This window comes from Euphorbia lathyris, chromosome 2 (genome assembly GCF_963576675.1).
Source record: "Euphorbia lathyris chromosome 2, ddEupLath1.1, whole genome shotgun sequence".
In the NCBI taxonomy this organism is placed as follows: Eukaryota; Viridiplantae; Streptophyta; class Magnoliopsida; order Malpighiales; family Euphorbiaceae; genus Euphorbia; species Euphorbia lathyris.
In genome coordinates, this window is record NC_088911.1 from 125,087,310 (window position 1) to 125,105,852 (window position 18,543).

The following is an 18,543-nucleotide window of genomic DNA, read 5'->3' on the forward strand; positions in this document are numbered from 1 at the left end:
GGTCATGCTAAATTTTTGAACAAAAAAATTGCCATGTATGATGAGATGGAAATTGTTGTTGGGAGGGATATTGCCACTGGTGCCTTTGCAAAATCTTTCTCTAATATTAATATGGATGAGGCCATAGATTTGGATGAAAGTAGTCCGCTTGAGGATTTGTCTATGTATGATGATGTGCCTACATCAAAGGAGAGTACCAGTGCAACATCTGCTTAAAGGTCACATAAGAAGAGAACTCGTTCTACTGTTGATGGAAGTGAAGAAAAGATATACGAACAACTGACTAAGTTGACTTCTGCAATTGAAGAGATTGAGATTCCATCAACAAAGCAAAAAAAAAAAAATTTGTGGAGACTCTTTTGCATGAAGTAATGAGCATTGAAGGTTTTGAAAGGGTTAAATTGGTTCGTGCTTATGATTATTTGATTGATCATGAATTGGTTGCAAATGCTTTTCTTGCTAAGCCTTTAGACTTGAAGAAAATATGGATTGAAGATTTCATATCCAAATAGGTTGTGGAGGAAGAAAATTGAACGCCTTTAGTTATTCTATTATGTAATTGGGCATATTTTTATTTACGGCATGAACTTTATGCATATTTTGTATTACGGTATGAACTTTATGCATATTTTGTGTTTGGAAGATTTTTTTTAATCAAAATGTGGTATGAACTTTATGATGAATATTATTCATGTTTGAGACATTTTTATTTGTGTTTTATATATACAATTGAAAATAAAAACATACAGAATATATTTTAGTGGTTGGAAAATATTTTCCAGTGTTGTAGCCAAACACCGGAAAATATTTTCCAGTGTTGTTGCCAAACATAGGAAAATATTTTATTTTCCTACATAATATTTTCCCTGCATAAAATTTTCCAGAACACAATATTTTCCCCCAAACAAACGGGGCCTAAGTAATCAAATGACGAAATACCTAGTTAAATCCATCATGAGTAACTCAATGTCTTAAAAAAAATTAAAGGCTAAATCCATAATTATAAATCTTTGAACTTTCTCGATTTTAAGGATTGAGCCGGGGAAAAAACTAACAAAAACTCCGAAAAATATTTTATTTTCCAACAAAAAAAATAACAGTACTGTGAATCGGGGAAAAGTAACAAAAACTCACATAAATCATCAATGTCAGACACTTTTTGAGTGTCATCATGAGTATTGAATGAGTTCATCAAGATCAGGGGAACGTTGCGCATTACAGCAATCCAAAAGTCAGTCACACAAATAGAACATCCCAAAAGAATATAAAACAACACATAAAATTATACTATATATAACCAGCCGATAGACGAAAGAAGTAATAATCTCAAACCTGGACGACAATAAGGTCAAGGAATGTAGCTACTACGAACTTCAATAAGAGACATACAATAAGCAAGAAAGGAACCCATCAAATTAACATGTATGTCCATTGATCCACTCAAACTCATACGTTATTATATTAAAAAGAATCATGAAACAAGTATTTGAATGCTATATTTAAGTCCTAGACTACCTACCTAACGTCTTAAACTAAATTAATGCCTAACAATCTATAATCTAATCACTATACAAATTTATGCTTTTAATTTTTTTAATCCCGTTTTCTTTGGTTTTCTTGTGTTTAAAGTCTTAAACTAAATTGAAGTCTTAAACTAAAATGTCAGTGGGGTAAATATGTGGTTTTGATATGCCTTTGATTTTCTTGGATTTCTTTTCATGGATTTATGCTTCTACTGTTACTTTTTAAATGTTAGTGAATGCATATTTAATTATTATGAAATTGGTTCAATTGGATTGGATTCTACTATAATTATATTACATATATAGATTTGAAATATTTATTTGATAATCTTTTCAATTTCCAATTTTAAACTTATATTGCCTTCAACTGATTTATTATATATATTAGGTATTTTCTAAAGTATTTGTAAGTATTGATGTAAAATAAATAATTTTTTTTAATAAAAATGATAGAAGAATTCGGTTGTGATATGAACCAAACCGGATCAAACCGAAATATTTCGGTTTAGTCCAAACCAAACCGAATTAAAATTTGGTTCGATTAAGTTCATAAAAATATAATGTTTTGGTTTGATTCTATTCGGTTCGGTTCAGTTTTTTGAATCGAACCAGACCATGCTCACCCCTAATATATAAGGCTTGGACCTTTAATTCTTTTAAAGCCTTTTCAAATGTTCTTTCGTTTTATGCTTAAGTAATGTTATCGTAATTCTGTAACTTGTACTCTCGATCAAGATTCTGGTTACCTGAAAACACAATAACCGTCAGAAAAGGGGCCAGAATCCGGCGAACCCTCTCTGATGATAAAGTCCGTTGATATACAAGAGAATATCAAAGACTAGAAATAAAGTATTATTTAAGATTAGAATTAAATTACCTCAATGTAATGATCCTAGTTTTATCAATTATTGTATATTATTATTATTATTATTATTAGTATTAGTATTTAATATTATTATTATTTTTATAAAATTACCCACCTTTATTTTATTAACTTTTCTAAAACTACCCACTCCTCACTCAACTAACCCTAAAAGAAAAGAAAATAAACTGCTCTTCTTTTCTTGGTTCAAGAGTCGCCGTCCTCCTTCTCTCCTCCATCAAAATCGTTTTTGCTGCCTTTTGAGTAAAGCTCCTTAAAGTGTTCAGGTTAGCCCTTATTTTATTTGTCTGATTCTTCTATAAAACTCATTATAATTCTACTATTCTATTTCAAAAGCTGTCTTTTCAATTGGGTTTCTCATAACTGTCCTCCTTGTTTTTGCTGCAAAGATGGAAAAACTTTTTCCTAGACTTAAATGTTGTTCCCTATGCTAACTTTTGCGTGGCATCTATAAGTTTACTTTTAATCGTTTTCAATTATGATAAATTGTTTTCATTCTAGCACTAGCATAAATAAATAAATAAAACATAAATGAATTGAAAACCCACTTTTAAACCAGGAAGAACAAAGACAAAGGCTACAAAGACTTTTTTATTTATTATTATTATTGGCAGGTAGCCTTCTCCAGGAAATCAATTGCTTTGTTTGCTTTCTTTGATCAACAAAAATAAAATAAGGATAAAAACAAACAAAAGCCTTTATTCTATATATATGGTTTGTGTGACATAGAATTAATGGTTTATCTTTTCCTTATTCTACTAGCTTCCCATGAATTAATTATAGTGTTGTGGTTACCTTATTTTCTTTTAACCAAAAAAACTCTCTGTTTGGGACTTAATTTCTTCCCTTAGCTCAATTGTCCTTTAATAATTTAGTTGAAATGAGTTTAGAATAATTTATTTGGGTTTCATCATTCGTGATTTAGGAACTCCAGAATTACCCACCGACGTTTAGTTGTCAGGCAGTAGCGATCTTTGACCGGACATTCTTTTCGTATTTCAGGTGAGTGGTAATTATAGTACATGACGCTATTTGATTGAAATATCAGATTGAAAACTGTTTATCAAAAATTGACGTTTGATTTTATATTGTCTTTTTTTTTTTAAAAGCGTATAGGTTGAACCTTCTGTTTACTAAATATCCTTAGTATTAGAGCGTATACTCTGGGAACAGGCCTTTATATTGATTTGTTTTATTATCAGGTGCAATGAATTTATTAAAATTTGATTTAATATGATTTGTAGTTTCTGATACGCGATTTATCGCAGTTATTACCTTTGTTTTAGAAATCTGATAATTCGTTCAATCAGTTATGATTTTCTGATTTATATATGTATACTATATGTTTTCAAACTGGTACACGTGCTCAGTATATCTGTATCTGTTATCTGGCCTCTCACCGATCTTCATAACATTAGGTCCTTGCATTTGTCTTTGAGTCAGGTTGTCAGTTGTCAGTTTATCGTCAGTTGTGTCAGCATTAGAATCATGCATAAGATCGGTGAAGGCAATTACCTGTTATCTGTATCTGTTATTGGTAGCGCGCTTACCATTTATCTGGCCCTAGTGGTGTGCAGTATCACCACCCTGTTACACTGTACCATGCGTTTTAAAGCTTTTACCTTATTTTCTGATTATTCTATTATTTGATATTTTGAAAGGCTTGAGGATTGTGTTTGACAATTGATTTCTAGTATTCTGAATTGATTATCTTATATTGACCTTTTAGTTTAACTGATTTTGAAATACTATATTTTGAACTATAATTGCCATGATTTAAGAGTATCAGCCTGCCTGTCTGTTCCCTTTCTGTTGTGTGCTATAGCTACTGCTCACTGAGGTTTTCGCTCGTATAGACGAAAATCTCATACCACGTTGAATCTTTCTTTTTCAGATTAAGGTCCCTGTTCGTGAGGTAACCCTTGGATTGATGTTGAAGGAGACTGCCTAATAAATTAGCTTTATATTATCTTTGGAGACTTTTGATTATTAAGATTGGATTGATTAGTTTGATTCTTTTAAGGTTTATTGATGTAATTGAGATGACTTTGATATCCTATTAGTAAATTTTGGAATTTCTATTAGTTCAGAATTAAGGCTAGCATAGATTAAAAATTACTTAATTTATGCGCCGGTCATGGCCTGGTTTGGGTCGTGACAAAGGTGGTATCAGAGCCAGGTTTAGGTTCTTATGGACTTACTGTATAGGATTCACATGTTCTGTTCGTATCCCTTATCTTGCATATCTATCTGGGTCTTCCTATTTACTCATTTTCAATATCTCATTTGCTAAAGTGTCTAACTCTGTTGTATGGATAGGTAAGCATGCCTCCTAAAGGAAGAAAAAGAGGCAAGAATACAGTTAATGTTAGTACTAGGAGTAGGGTGACCGTTGAGAATTCATCCCAACTTGATGGGGGAGCTTCACACCCTATTGGAGGACCAGCTCCAGCATCTGAACCAATATTGCAACCAGCTGGAGGGTCATCTCAGCCCACTCGTACAGCTTCAAACTCTCAGCCTGCTCAAATATCTAACACTGATTTGGCTGCTGGATTGCAAGGGGTCTTTCAAGCAGTTGAAAGACTAACAAATGTGGTAGGTGAAAACAGACAACCAAGAACTACAGGATCTGCTATACCTAATGATAGAGCTCAATTACAGGATCTTAGTGACTTTTTGAGGTTACAACCTCCGAGGTTTTCAGGTGAGGATTCTGTAACAGATCCTATGGATTTTCTGGATGCTATGGACAGATGTTATGAGGTCTTGGGGTGCACCAGTGCTAGGATGGTATTGTTAGCATGGAATCAGTTACAAGGAGTGGCACGTAGTTGGTATCTTTCCAAGAGAGGGAATGGACTTGATAACGCTTTCCTTTGGCCACAGTTCCGTGATTCTTTCTTAGAGAGGTTCCTTCCTCCTAGTGTTAAGGAAGCTAAAGCTTTAGAGTTTGAAGTGCTGAAGCAGGGTGGTATGACTGTGAGTGAATATGAAATGAAATTCACTCGACTTGCTCGTTTCGGTGAGCATCTTATTCCAACTGAGGAGAGGAAGGCAAGGAGGTTTGAGAGGGGACTTCGGGACAGACTGTTAGACCGAATTGCTCCTCTACGATTGTCTAGCTTTGAGGAAGTGGTGGATCGATCTAGGCAGATGGAGATGTTTGATGATCAGCGTAGGGCTCGTGATCAGAACAAACGTGCGCGATATGACAACCAGATGGTCAGCATAGTAGGGGAAGTAGCTATTCAGTATCTCATGGGTCCCATTCCTTACCTGGTCAAGGAGGGCAATACTCCAAGAATAATCAGAGATATGGTCAGAGAGCTCAGTCCACTGGTACTCAGAATAGTCAAAGTTCCTCTAGATCAACATTCCCTACTTGCCAGCTTTGCGGTAAATTCCATGGTAACTCTCCATGCCATCGAGCAACTGGGGCTTGTTTTGGTTGTGGTCAGGTGGGACATAGAAGAAAGGATTGCCCAAGCAGTAACACAACACTAGCTGTGAGTCAGGATACAGTTTCTACTCCTTTTATCGGTACCCAGCCATCTTCTCAGTATGGTGGTAGAGGCCAGAGTTCAGGAGGTCGAGGTCAGGGTGGTCGAGGTCCCAATTCAGCTCCTAATCATGCAACAGCAGGTCGAGGTCAGTCTAGAGCCTTTGCTCTGACACATCAGGATGCTCAGGCATCTAATGCAGTGGTGACAGGTACCATTTCTGTATGTTCATTTGATGCTAGAGTTTTGATTGATCCTGGTGCTACACATTCCTTTGTTTCTCCTTGTTTTTCTATGAAATTTGGTGTACCACCCACTATGTTAGATTGTCCTTTATCTGTGGCAACACCTATAGGAGATGTCCTTGACATAAATCTAACTTTTAAGAATTGCTTAGTAAAAGTAGGGGAAAGAGAACTCTTAGCTGATCTTGTATTACTTGAAATGTTAGATTTTGATGTGCTTTTGGGAATGGATTGGTTAGCCTCATATCATGCCTCTTTAAACTGTTATAGCAAGTTAGTAACTTTCAAAATTCCTGGGGAGATAGAATTTCACTTTTAAGGAGATCGTAGCATGGCTCCTCATAGTCTTATTTCTGCTATTGCTGCAAGAAGATTGTTGTATAAGAACTGTGAAGGGTTTCTAGCTTATGTTAAGGATACTCAAGCAAAGGGTGTCGAGTTGGAGAATGTTGATGTGGTGAATGAGTTTGCTGATGTTTTTCCTGAAGATTTGGTAGGTTTGCCACCTGAAAGAGTAATCGATTTCTGTGTTGACTTAGCACCCGAAACAAGACCCATATCTATGCCTCCTTACCGAATGGATCCTGCTGAACTAAAGGAGTTGAAGGAACAACTGCAAGACTTGCTTGACAAAGGGTTCATCCGACCTAGTGTCTCTCCTTGGGGTGCTCCTGTGTTGTTTGTGAAGAAGAAGGATGGATCAATGAGATTGTGCATTGATTATCGACAGTTGAACAAGGTCACAATACGTAACAAATACCCTCTTCCTCGAATTGATGATCTATTTGATCAACTCCAGGGTGCAAAGTACTTTTCTAAGATCGATCTGCGGTCCGGTTATCATCAGTTGAGGGTTAAAAATGTTGACATACCTAAGACAGCTTTCAGGACTAGGTATGGTCACTATGAATTTCTGGTGATGCCTTTTGGTCTCACTAATGCTCCTGCAGCTTTTATGGATCTAATGAATAGGGTGTTTAAGCCCTTCCTTGATCGTTTTGTGATAGTGTTCATAGATGACATTCTGGTGTATTCTAAAAGTAAAGAAGAACATGAGCAGCATTTGAGGCTTGTTCTTCAGACCCTAAGAGAGAACCAGTTGTATGCTAAGTTCTCAAAATGTGAATTCTGGTTGGATAGTGTCGCATTCTTAGGGCATGTGGTATCTAAGGATGGGGTGAGTGTTGATCAGAAGAAGGTTGATGCTGTTCTTCATTGGCCAAGGCCTAGTTCAGTGTCGGAGATTCGAAGTTTTCTTGGGTTAGCGGGTTATTATCGACGTTTTGTGCAAGACTTTTCTCGAATAGCTTCTCCTTTAACCAAGTTAACCCAGAAGAATGTGAAGTTTCAGTGGTCAGAAGCATGTGAGAAGAGTTTTGAAGAATTGAAAGTTCGTTTGACTTCAGCACCAGTGTTAGCCCTTCCATCTGGATCCGGGGGCTACACAGTGTTTTGTGATGCTTCAAGGGTTGGTCTGGGATGTGTATTGATGCAACATGGTCATGTGATTGCATATGCTTCTCGCCAATTAAAGCAACATGAACAGAATTATCCAACTCATGATTTGGAAATGGCAGCAGTGATCTTTGCCCTAAAGATATGGAGACATTACCTATATGGGGAGACATGTGAGATTTTCACTGACCATAAAAGTCTCAAATACATCTTTGATCAGCGTGATTTAAATTTGAGGCAGAGAAGATGGGTGGAGTTTCTCAAGGATTATGATTGAACAATTCAGTACCATCCAGGGAAAGCAAATGTTGTAGCAGATGCTTTAAGTAGGAAATCTCTGGGTAGCTTAGCTCATCTTTCTGTAGTGAGGAGACCTTTGATTGGTGATATTCATGAATTGATTGATCAAGGAGTAGAATTTGAGGCAACATCTGAAGCGTTGGTAGCTCATTTTCGTGTTAGACCTATTCTATTAGATAGAATCAAGGCAGCCCAACAAGAAGACCCTCAATTGTGTAAAGTTAGGGATGGTGTTTGTCAGGGTAAGGTTCAAGACTTCGTGATCGGTGAAGATGGAGTTCTTCGTTATGGGACTAGACTGTGTGTTCCTGATGTTGATGATTTAAAAAGGGAAATTTTGGAGGAAGCACATTGTTCAGCTTATACAGTTCATCCTGGTTCCACTAAGATGTATAGAGATTTAAGGGAGTTATACTGGTGGAGTGGAATAAAGAGGGATGTTGCAGACTTCGTTGCTAAATGCCTTACTTGTCAACAAGTCAAGGCAGAACATCAAAGACCATCTGGATTGCTCCAACCACTACCCATTCCTGAGTGGAAGTGGGAGAACATTGCTATGGACTTCGTGGTAGGATTGCCTCGTACTAGGGGAGGGTATGATTCTATTTGGGTGATAGTCGATCGTTTAACTAAGTCAGCTCATTTTCTTCATGTGAAGACAACTTATGATTTCTCTAAGCTTGCTCAGTTATACATTGATGAGATTGTTAGACTTCATGGAGTTCCAGTCTCTATCGTGTCAGATCGTGGTGCTCAATTTACTTCTCGGTTCTGGAAGAATTTTCAAGAAGCACTTGGTACAAAACTTCAGTTTAGCACCGCTTTTCATCCTCAGACGGACGGACAGTCAGAGAGAACTATTCAGACCTTAGAAGATATGCTTCGAGCTTGTATCTTTGATTTTGGTCAAAATTGGGATCATCATTTACCTTTGGTGGAGTTTGCCTATAACAATAGTTATCAAGCTAGCATTGAGATGGCACCTTATGAAGCTTTGTATGGTCGTAAGTGTCGGTCGCCGATTTGTTGGGATGAGGTTGGAGAAAGGAGACTCACTAGACCCGAGTTGATACAGTTGACTTCAGACAAAGTTCGTGTTATCCGTGATAGACTCTTAACAGCTCAGAGTAGGCAAAAGAGTTATGTTGATCCGAGGTGCAAGAATGTAGAATTTCAGATCGGTGATCATGTGTTTCTGAAGGTCTCTCCGATGAAAGGAATCATGCGTTTTGGCAAGAAAGGAAAATTGAGCCCGCGTTATGTAGGCCCGTTTGAGATTCTTGAAAGGATTGGTGCAGTTGCATATCGTCTAGCTCTTCCACCTGATTTCTCTAAGGTTCATTCGGTATTCCATATATCGATGCTTAGGAAATACATTCCTGATGCTTCCCATGTCTTGCAACCTCAAACTATACAAGTTAGAGATGACCTGTCCTATGAGGAGCAACCCATAAGGATATTAGACAGTCAAGTTCGAAAGCTGCGTTCTAAAGAAATTCCTTTAGTTAAAGTTCTTTGGCAAAACCACTCTAGTAGTGAAGCCACTTGGGAGACTGAATCCGATATGCGAACCAAATATCCCCATTTGTTTGATGTTTCAGGTTAGTATTTTTTTTCGTAAATTAAATTCGGGGACCGAATTTCTTTTAGAGGGGAATAATGTAATGATCCTAGTTTTATCAATTATTGTATATTATTATTATTATTAGTATTAGTATTAGTATTTAATATTATTTTTATTTTTATAAAATTACCCACCTTTATTTTATTAACTTTTCTAAAACTACACACTCCTCACTCAACTAACCCTAAAAGAAAAGAAAATAAACTGCTCTTCTTTTCTTGGTTCAAGAGTCGCCGTCCTCCTTCTCTCCTCCATCAAAATCGTTTTTGCTGCCTTTTGAGTAAAGCTCCTTAAAGTGTTCAGGTTAGCCCTTATTTTATTTGTCTGATTCTTCTATAGAACTCATTATAATTCTACTATTCTATTTCAAAAGCTGTCTTTTCAATTGAGTTTCTCATAACTGTCCTCCTTGTTTTTGCTGCAAAGATGGAAAATCTTTTTCCTAGACTTAAATGTTGTTCCCTATGCTAACTTTTGCGTGGCATCTATAAGTTTACTTTTAATCGTTTTCAATTATGATAAATTGTTTTCATTCTAGCACTAGCATAAATAAATAAATAAAACATAAATGAATTGAAAACCCACTTTTGAACCAGGAAGAACAAAGACAAAGGCTACAAAGACTTTTTTATTTATTATTATTATTGGCAGGTAGCCTTCTCCAGGAAATCAATTGCTTTGTTTGCTTTTTTTGATCAACAAAAATAAAATAAGGATAAAAACAAACAAAAGCCTTTATTCTATATATATAGTTTGTGTGCCATAGAATTAATGGTTTATCTTTTCCTTATTCTACTAGCTTCCCATGAATTAATTATAGTGTTGTGGTTACCTTATTTTCTTTTAACCAAAAAAACTCTCTGTTTGGGACTTAATTTCTTCCCTTAGCTCAATTGTCCTTTAATAATTTAGTTGAAATGAGTTTAGAATAATTTATTTGGGTTTCATCATTCGTGATTTAGGAACTCTAGAATTACCCACCGACGTTTAGTTGTCAGGCAGTAGCGATCTTTGACCGGACATTCTTTTCGTATTTCAGGTGAGTGGTAATTATAGTACATGACGCTATTTGATTGAAATATCAGATTGAAAACTGTTTATCAAAAATTGACGTTTGATTTTATATTGTCTTTTTTTTAAAAGCGTATAGGTTGAACCTTCTGTTTACTAAATATCCTTAGTATTAGAGCGTATACTCTGGGAACAGGCCTTTATATTGATTTGTTTTATTATCAGGTACAATGAATTTATTAAAATTTGATTTAATATGATTTGTAGTTTCTGATACGCGATTTATCGCAGTTATTACCTTTGTTTTAGAAATCTGATAATTCGTTCAATCAGTTATGATTTTCTGATTTATATATGTATACTATATGTTTTCAAACTGGTACACGTGCTCAGTATATCTGTATCTGTTATCTGGCCTCTCACCGATCTTCATAATATTAGGTCCTTGCATTTGTCTTTGAGTCAGGTTGTCAGTTGTCAGTTTATCGTCAGTTGTGTCAGCATTAGAATCATGCATAAGATCGGTGAAGGCAATTATCTGTTATCTGTATCTGTTATTGGTAGCGCGCTTACCATTTATCTGGCCCTAGTGGTGTGTAGTATCACCACCCTGTTACACTGTACCATGCGTTTTAAAGCTTTTGCCTTATTTTCTGATTATTCTATTATTTGATATTTTGAAAGGCTTGAGGATTGTGTTTGACAATTGATTTCCAGTATTCTGAATTGATTATCTTATATTGACCTTTTAGTCTGATTTTGAAATACTATATTTTGAACTATAATTGCCATGATTTAAGAGTATCAGCCTGCCTGTCTGTTCCCTTTCTGTTGTGTGCTATAGCTACTGCTCACTGAGGTTTTCGCTCGTATAGACGAAAATCTCATACCACGTTGAATCTTTCTTTTTCAGATTAAGGTCCCTGTTCGTGAGGTAACCTTTGGATTGATGTTGAAGGAGACTGCCTAATAAATTAACTTTATATTATCTTTGGAGACTTTTGATTATTAAGATTGGATTGATTAGTTTGATTCTTTTAAGGTTTATTGATGTAATTGAGATGACTTTGATATCCTATTAGTAAATTTTGGAATTTCTATTAGTTCAGAATTAACGCTAGCATAGATTAAAGATTTCTTAATTTATGCGCCGGTCATGGCCTGGTTTGGGTCGTGACACTCAACTCTGGAACAACTCGATTATTTATAGATAACAAAAGTGATACCTCAAACACTTGGCAACTTATGATAGGTCAGTGAACCCTATCTTTACGTGCTACTGTATTTATGAGAATAAGGAACGTGTGTTTGGAATCCATCGCTCTGATTGGTCCATGTGTCCTCTAAGATGTCTTTTAACGAATTGCCTTCGGCAATACTGAGATGACCGAATGATGACTTCAGTCCGTACCTGTATTATATCTAAAAGGTCCTTCAATCTTTTTTATGTTGGGTCGAAGTTCACCTGAGCTTCATAATTCATAGTGGACCCACTTATTATGAGCCTAAATGAATTAATACTATAACACTATGCCTACGGAATCCATCGACAAACGATACGAGAGATCAGAAGATGCAAATACCTTTTCCAAAGTTATCCTAGGATAATTTCCCTTCCACAACTATATAAAGAAAACTACAACTATCACTTATGTTGGATTTTTTTTAAAGGTGATTATTTTATTTATTTTGGGTTTAAAAAAATTTAATAATGGAATTATTTTGTCAAGCAAGGTGGCGACTTTTAGACCTTTTATACTTCCCGTTTCATCGTTATACTCGAAAAATGGAGAAAAAAACCGGGAAACTAGTGAGATTCTGAGCCAATTTCAGTTTCTAAAACCCTAACCCCCAATTTTATCCTTCAAGATCCCCAATTTCGATGCCCCGTTTTCTCCTCTGCATATAATCCCACCAGCCACTCACCTTCCTCATGTTTCGTCGTTTCAGTCTCTGTTTTTCTCGCTCCTCTAATCTTCACTCCTCACTCTTCCACCTCCCAAAATCCCCACTTTCCACAACCTATCTTTCTCCCCAAATTTCTCGCAAGCCAAATTCTTGCCATTTCACTCGTACCCGCCACCGATTCTTTGCATCTTATAGCAAAATGGGCGATGCCCAAAAACCTAAATCCACCATCCCACAATTAGAGAAAGCCAATAAACTAGAATTGCTCCGTGCCCTCGAATCCTCTCTGGGTTCCTCATTCAGCTCAAATCCAATTCACCCTCCGGCGAATCCTTTAATCATTGTAATTAGTGGCCCAAGTGGGGTTGGCAAAGATGCTGTTATAAAAAAATTAAGAGAAGCGCGAGAAAATTTGCATTTTGTTGTAACAGCAACTAGCAGGCCAATGCGGCCTGGGGAGGTTGATGGTAAAGACTATTATTTTGTGTCCAAAGATGAATTTTTATCCATGGTGGATAAAGATGAGCTGTTAGAGTACGCACTTGTGTATGGTGATTACAAGGGGATACCAAAGTGGCAAATTAGAGAGTATATGGGGAAAGGGCATGATATTGTATTGAGGGTAGATATACAGGGAGCTAATACATTGAAGAGGATTTTGGGGGATTCTGCTGTATTTATATTTTTGATTGCAGAGAGTGAGTTGGAGCTTGTTGAGAGGCTGATAGATAGGAAAACAGAGACAGCAGAGGCTTTGCTTGTTAGGGTTGCCACAGCTAGGGAGGAAGTGAAGCATGTTAATTATTTTGATTATGTCGTTGTGAATGCGGAGGGGAAGTTGGATAATACTGTGAATCTTGTAGAATCAATTATTGATGCTGAGAAGGCTAAGGTCAAGCAAAGGAGACCTGTGGTTTAGTTGAAGGTTTTCAGCTCTGTTTTGCTTTGAGGTATGCTTGAATTTATCATTTTTAGACTTTTCTATGAGTTTTAGTAATGCGGGGATTGTTATTAGAAGTTAATAGCTTGTGCTTTTATGGCTCGCTTGAGTTTTCTGGATGTATATGAGATGCAGTCAATGGAATATATTCTTCAATTTTGAGCTTAGCACAATGCTTTGAAATGGTAAGAATTACAATGTCTTTTTACTGTGCAATTGGTTATTCTAGTGCCTTTCTTGATTAACATGTATCACTGATCTCCTATGTTCCTCTTCAGTGTCTTTTCTGCTTTTTTGTATCCGCGTATGTATCCATTGCAGTTTCCGTTTCGGTTTGAAGGCTATGTTTTAGAAATAGCGTTTTCTGGTGTCTGTTTCGTGCAGCTCTCTGTGCTTTCTGTATTTCAGTTATTGATATTTGTTTAAATTCGTTCACTACTTCTGTTTTTTTGAGTTACTCTAGTCCTTTGGCTTTTTTTCATTTGCATATTCACAGTTCCAAATTCCAACTTTTGAAAAAAAAATGAAAATTGTAGAAATGAGCACGCTTTGCTGCACTATAAAGGGCGGCCCGGTGCACTATGCGTCCCCGCTAAGCAAGGGTCCGGGGAGGGGTCCCACCACAAGGGTGTATGGCTTGGGCTTATATCCACATGTTTGTATATGCTAGTCCTTGATCAGTCGATCAATGTAGTAAACCCAAGCCTTGTTTCGTGCTGCAGATGATGCCGTGATGGGTGAGCCAAGGGGCTAAAGATCACGGGTTTGGCGAAGCTTGATTTCAAGCTGCTCCAAAACCATTTTTATTAGAAGTAGTGAAAATAAATAGAAAGACTTTTACCTGGTTTGGCTACTGGATAGTAGATACGCAGACTTGTTTTGCAACGAGGCTTTATGATTTGGAGTAAACTGTTCGTTTTGGTCTTACTTCATCAAGAACTAACTTAGTCTGATGAATATGATGGAGTGCTTGTTAACCTATGTAGGATGGAAACGGAAATGAAAACAGAAACGGAAACAGACCTTCAAAATATTGTTTTTGTGCCTCTAGCAAAACAAAGGGTACGATAAAAATAAAAAGGCATTCTCAAGCTCCACCCGAGCAATTTTGAAGTATATTTTGTAAAATTCGCCAAGGCCGAAATAAACAAAAACACGGCGCAATCACAAAACGGTATTTTTGAACTAGAGTTTCTTTAAACTAACCACTAAAGAAGCCACCCACCTTACAACCCCCCTCCGGGTTCATTTTTAATGTTGCCTAACCATATTTTAGGAGGAAAAATCCGGATGCAAATGCAAATTCAACATGATCTCGAGTAAGTGCAAAGGAGAGTGCTAAAACACCGACCCACCTAATTGAGCGTAAGAGCGAAATCCCTTGGTGAGGTACTATCGGGTTCTCAAAAGATAATCAACCCCCGTTAATATTGCCTATTAATCTTGATCATGGAGGTTTCAAACAAGTTTTGTACCCAATTGTTTGCGTAGGTACCTACCGAGACCTTTGCATAAAACCGTAACTTTGAAATCACGCACTTGGCAAAACCAACGGAAACTGTAGTGGTAAAAATATAAAAACCGGAAACATGGGGAAACACCTAAATACTGAAAATGTGGGGATATATTTATAAATTTTGAAATTATATGTAATCTTTTGTATTACATGTAAGTTTATATAATAGGAAAGAAAAACAAAAGTTTTTTCATTTTGAAAACTTGAAAGAGATGAATTTAAAAAAACCCGAATCTGCCCGTAACTCCAGCTCACCGAGCTGCTCAGCGTGCTGGTGGGCGACAAGGCATTGCCTTGCTAGCACTTTGAGCTAGCTCGGTGTGTTGGCCCTATCAGGATTGTTGAAATTACTCATTCTTCATCCGAATGCAGTCCCATTGAGTTACTTCTCGTCTGTGTGTTTTTCAAACTTCATTGGTGTCTTGCTGTAGATAAATAAATAGATGCTAATAATAGTAATAAATAAATAGATGCTTGCTGTAGAATGATATGCCAAAAGATAAATTAGGCAGAATAATTAAACAAGTAAAAGAGCAATTTATTGAATAAAAGTATCTCAATTTCTGGTTACAGTTCCTTTAAACACATAGAGATAATCTCCATTTTCCACACCATGCCATCCAAGGCTGCAGTTATCACGCATTATCCTCTGTTTGTGTATGAACAAATAATCATCTTCAGGAAGAATTTTTCTGCTGAAAAGAAGTCGTGTCAGATCATTAATGGTGCTTGAATCTTTCATCTCCAAAGGGATCCTTGCAGAATTAAGCAAGCATGATGAGGTCTGCACAACTATACTTAAATTTCTCGCACTAATTAGACTCATGGTCTTTATAAAAACAATAATTTCAGATAATTCATTTATACCATACTCGTTGAGATTGCGAAAATCTTCATCTAGTTCTTTCCCAGAATAGAAAAGTGACATTCTTTTGATTGGAGTTCCATGAAGAATGTGTATCTTCTCCTTTAAACTCCTAACAGTGTCGTTTTTATTGACTTCTACGTTGATCTGCCAAGATGAAAATTTGACAGTGACTTGAATTTTTCTTGTACAAAGAGGAGACATGGACATCGACATGGGATTGATAGTGAGGTCGATTTTTGTAGCTTCAGAGATAATAGGATAATCTTCCATGTCTAAACCATCTACTAATTCCCAACCGAAAACGGCAAGAGTTTGTGCAGAGACAGGAACACCAAAGAGGAGTTCAATCTTTCTTTTGATTTCAACAACAGCTTCTTCAGCACCTACTTGTAAGGGAAATTCACGTCCCCATGCTACAATTACCACCTTCATTCTCTTATTTCTTTTCACTTTAATTAATACTTAACTTACTTTATATATAGCAATGTTTATGTTTGTTTTCATTCTTCAATTGTGTTGAGTAAAAAAATACTATTTGTGTGCTTAAATTCACCCTGCAAGCATGATCATTCATCATGCAAACTTTATTCCTTCACCACATCCATACTTTTTTCATTCACCTGTAATGAGGCTTTATGATATGAAATAAACTGTGGGATAAAGTTGCAAGGAGTTGATGGATATTTTTATTTTTGGCCTATAAAGCTTATTCAAAGTTCTAGATTTTGGTGTGAAAAACTTCTTTGTTTGGACTTTATGCTGGATGGAAAAGGAAATGAAAACAGAAACAGGCACTAGAAACTGTAGTTTATTTTCTTAGATTTACTTTTTAGACTTGGTAGCTGATGAAAAGGATTTGAGAGAAGAATTGAGACCATGTCATCTATGATGCCAAGCACTGTATATTTGATATAAAAATTAGTTTCAATTGGAAGGAATGACATATGTCAGCCATGGATTTTCATTTGGCATGGTGATATACAGATGTAACTCAATCAACCAAGCTTCATAAGTCTTACCTTTTACGCCTTCATATTAAGTTTTGAGTTGGCCTGGAAACAAGTTTTGATTCAATGTGTATATGATGAAAACATTTCATGACTTTTTGAAGAGGGTGAAGGTCAACTCGGAAAACCCATAAATTGTCAACAATATTTTCTTGGCACATAAGGTCTCTTTGGTTCGGCTGTTCCTGTTTTACTGTTCGTTTGTTGTTAGTAGAAATAGCAAAAAGGAGAGCTTAATACATCTGTTGCCTCCTGTATTTAGTTTAAAACTTCAACTGTACCACGAACCAAATGACTCGTATTCTTTGTCTAATTTACAACGTATGTACTAGGACAAAAAGGAGCTATAAAATGGACAACCGTGTGCAGATTTAATATTGAAAACTTATCTCATTAGACAGTTATGAAGGAGGGTTGAGTTTGGAGTTACATTAAGAGCTTTAATATGAAGTCGCTTTCTTACATGAAGATTAATCATTTTGTTTTGACACATGATGATGTTGGCTTATTTTTGCTTACGTACGTAGAAGCTGAGTATAGAAGAATTAAGTCTTTCCTTTACCTTCTACTTTTAGATGATAAAAAGAAAACCAACTATTCATACAAGTTTACACGCCACAAACAGGAATCTGCAGAAGCCACTTCATTTTATATAATTCTATATACTAAATATATAGGATTCAGGTACTAAAGTATATCTGTTGTTGTTGCTATCTACAAGTAATTTTATCCCTAATACAAATGCATGGCTGATATGTTCGCCTCGTTGGATCCGGACATCTTCAAGATCCGATATGTTCTTGCAAAATAGAGATGAACTAGAATTTAATGAGAAACTTTGGGACGATAGGAAATCTACTATTCAAAAAAGTTAAAATGAGAGTACTCTTGCATAAAATATAAAAATATAAGATGTAAGCTTATCTCAACAATGGTCTTGGTCCTTATAATTAGACTAGGATTGATGTCTGTCATATATTTAGTAAAGAATCCAAAAAAGGATATAATTATGTAATATTAGTAGTAATTCTGCTTCTCCGGAATTCTTAAATAGCATTGAATTGAATTGTCCTAATTAGGGAGAAGGGATTCTAGAACCCTGTACTCAGTGCGGAGATAAGAGGGACCTGGAGGGGGTCAGGCTCTTTCGGCCGTCGGAACCACCCTCTATAATGGATGGTTTCTTCTGCTCCTGGCCGTTGAAACTACTCCTATTATGGATGGTTCAGCCGCCTGTTTCCGATACATTAAGATTCGGAGTGGTTAATTAACTTATTGTGTATGTATTTAATTATAAAATCCAACTTGATTAATATATGAGAGATGATAAATTTCTCTAAGCTTGTTCAAAACTATTCAATTTTATTTTATTTTTTTTGGTTCAAAAATTAGTTTAATTTTAAAAAGTTTTACATTGGTACGTAAAAATTGATTCTGGATCACTCAGGTGATAACACGTATATGTAAAAAAAAATTGGACAATTTTAATTTAGCAATTTTTTTTTAGTTACACGCATGTGTAAAATTCGCCCCAACGGAATAATCCTGTATTCGCCACTGTTTACACTGTAATTTGCTTTTTTGGACGAGTACGCAGTTAATGAGTTAGGAATGTATTAAGCAGTCGTTTTAAATACAATTGGCATTAATCCATTAAAGCTAATTATGAGTGTTATATGATTGTTGGACAAAGATGGAAGCATATATCAAAATCTCAGAATTCGTGAAGTTTAAGGGATCATTAGGGGGATGCTGATGTT

The 18,543-nt window shown here is 36.1% G+C and overlaps 2 protein-coding genes across 4 annotated transcripts; one reads left to right on the top strand and one right to left on the bottom strand.

The window, feature by feature from the left end:
* The first annotated feature begins 12,307 nt into the window (after positions 1-12,307).
* LOC136219826 (guanylate kinase 3, chloroplastic) lies at positions 12,308-16,178 on the top strand. Of its 3 annotated transcripts, none has more exons than XM_066007382.1 (2): positions 12,308-13,402; positions 15,969-16,178. In XM_066007382.1, exon 1 carries the CDS (start codon positions 12,478-12,480, stop codon positions 13,369-13,371), a length of 894 nt encoding a protein of 297 aa, XP_065863454.1. In that variant the 5' UTR covers positions 12,308-12,477; the 3' UTR covers positions 13,372-13,402; positions 15,969-16,178. The 3 variants fall into 3 exon arrangements, with proteins under 3 accessions (XP_065863454.1, XP_065863455.1, XP_065863456.1); XM_066007383.1 differs by lacking the exon at positions 15,969-16,178 and adding an exon at positions 14,115-15,007; XM_066007384.1 differs by lacking the exon at positions 15,969-16,178 and having other exon boundaries at positions 12,519-13,600.
* LOC136219827 (uncharacterized) lies at positions 15,465-16,426 on the bottom strand. The gene has a single exon (XM_066007385.1). The coding sequence runs from the start codon at positions 16,206-16,208 to the stop codon at positions 15,465-15,467; it is 744 nt and encodes a 247-aa protein (XP_065863457.1). The 5' UTR covers positions 16,209-16,426.
* Between the last annotated feature and the right edge of the window lie 2,117 nt (positions 16,427-18,543).

What these genes read in the sequence shown, in the direction of transcription:
- LOC136219827 (XM_066007385.1), bottom strand. Translation starts at nt 16,208, where the DNA reads ATGAAGGTGGTAATTGTAGCATGGGGACGTGAATTTCCCTTACAAGTA.
- LOC136219826 (XM_066007382.1), top strand. Translation starts at nt 12,478, where the DNA reads ATGTTTCGTCGTTTCAGTCTCTGTTTTTCTCGCTCCTCTAATCTTCAC.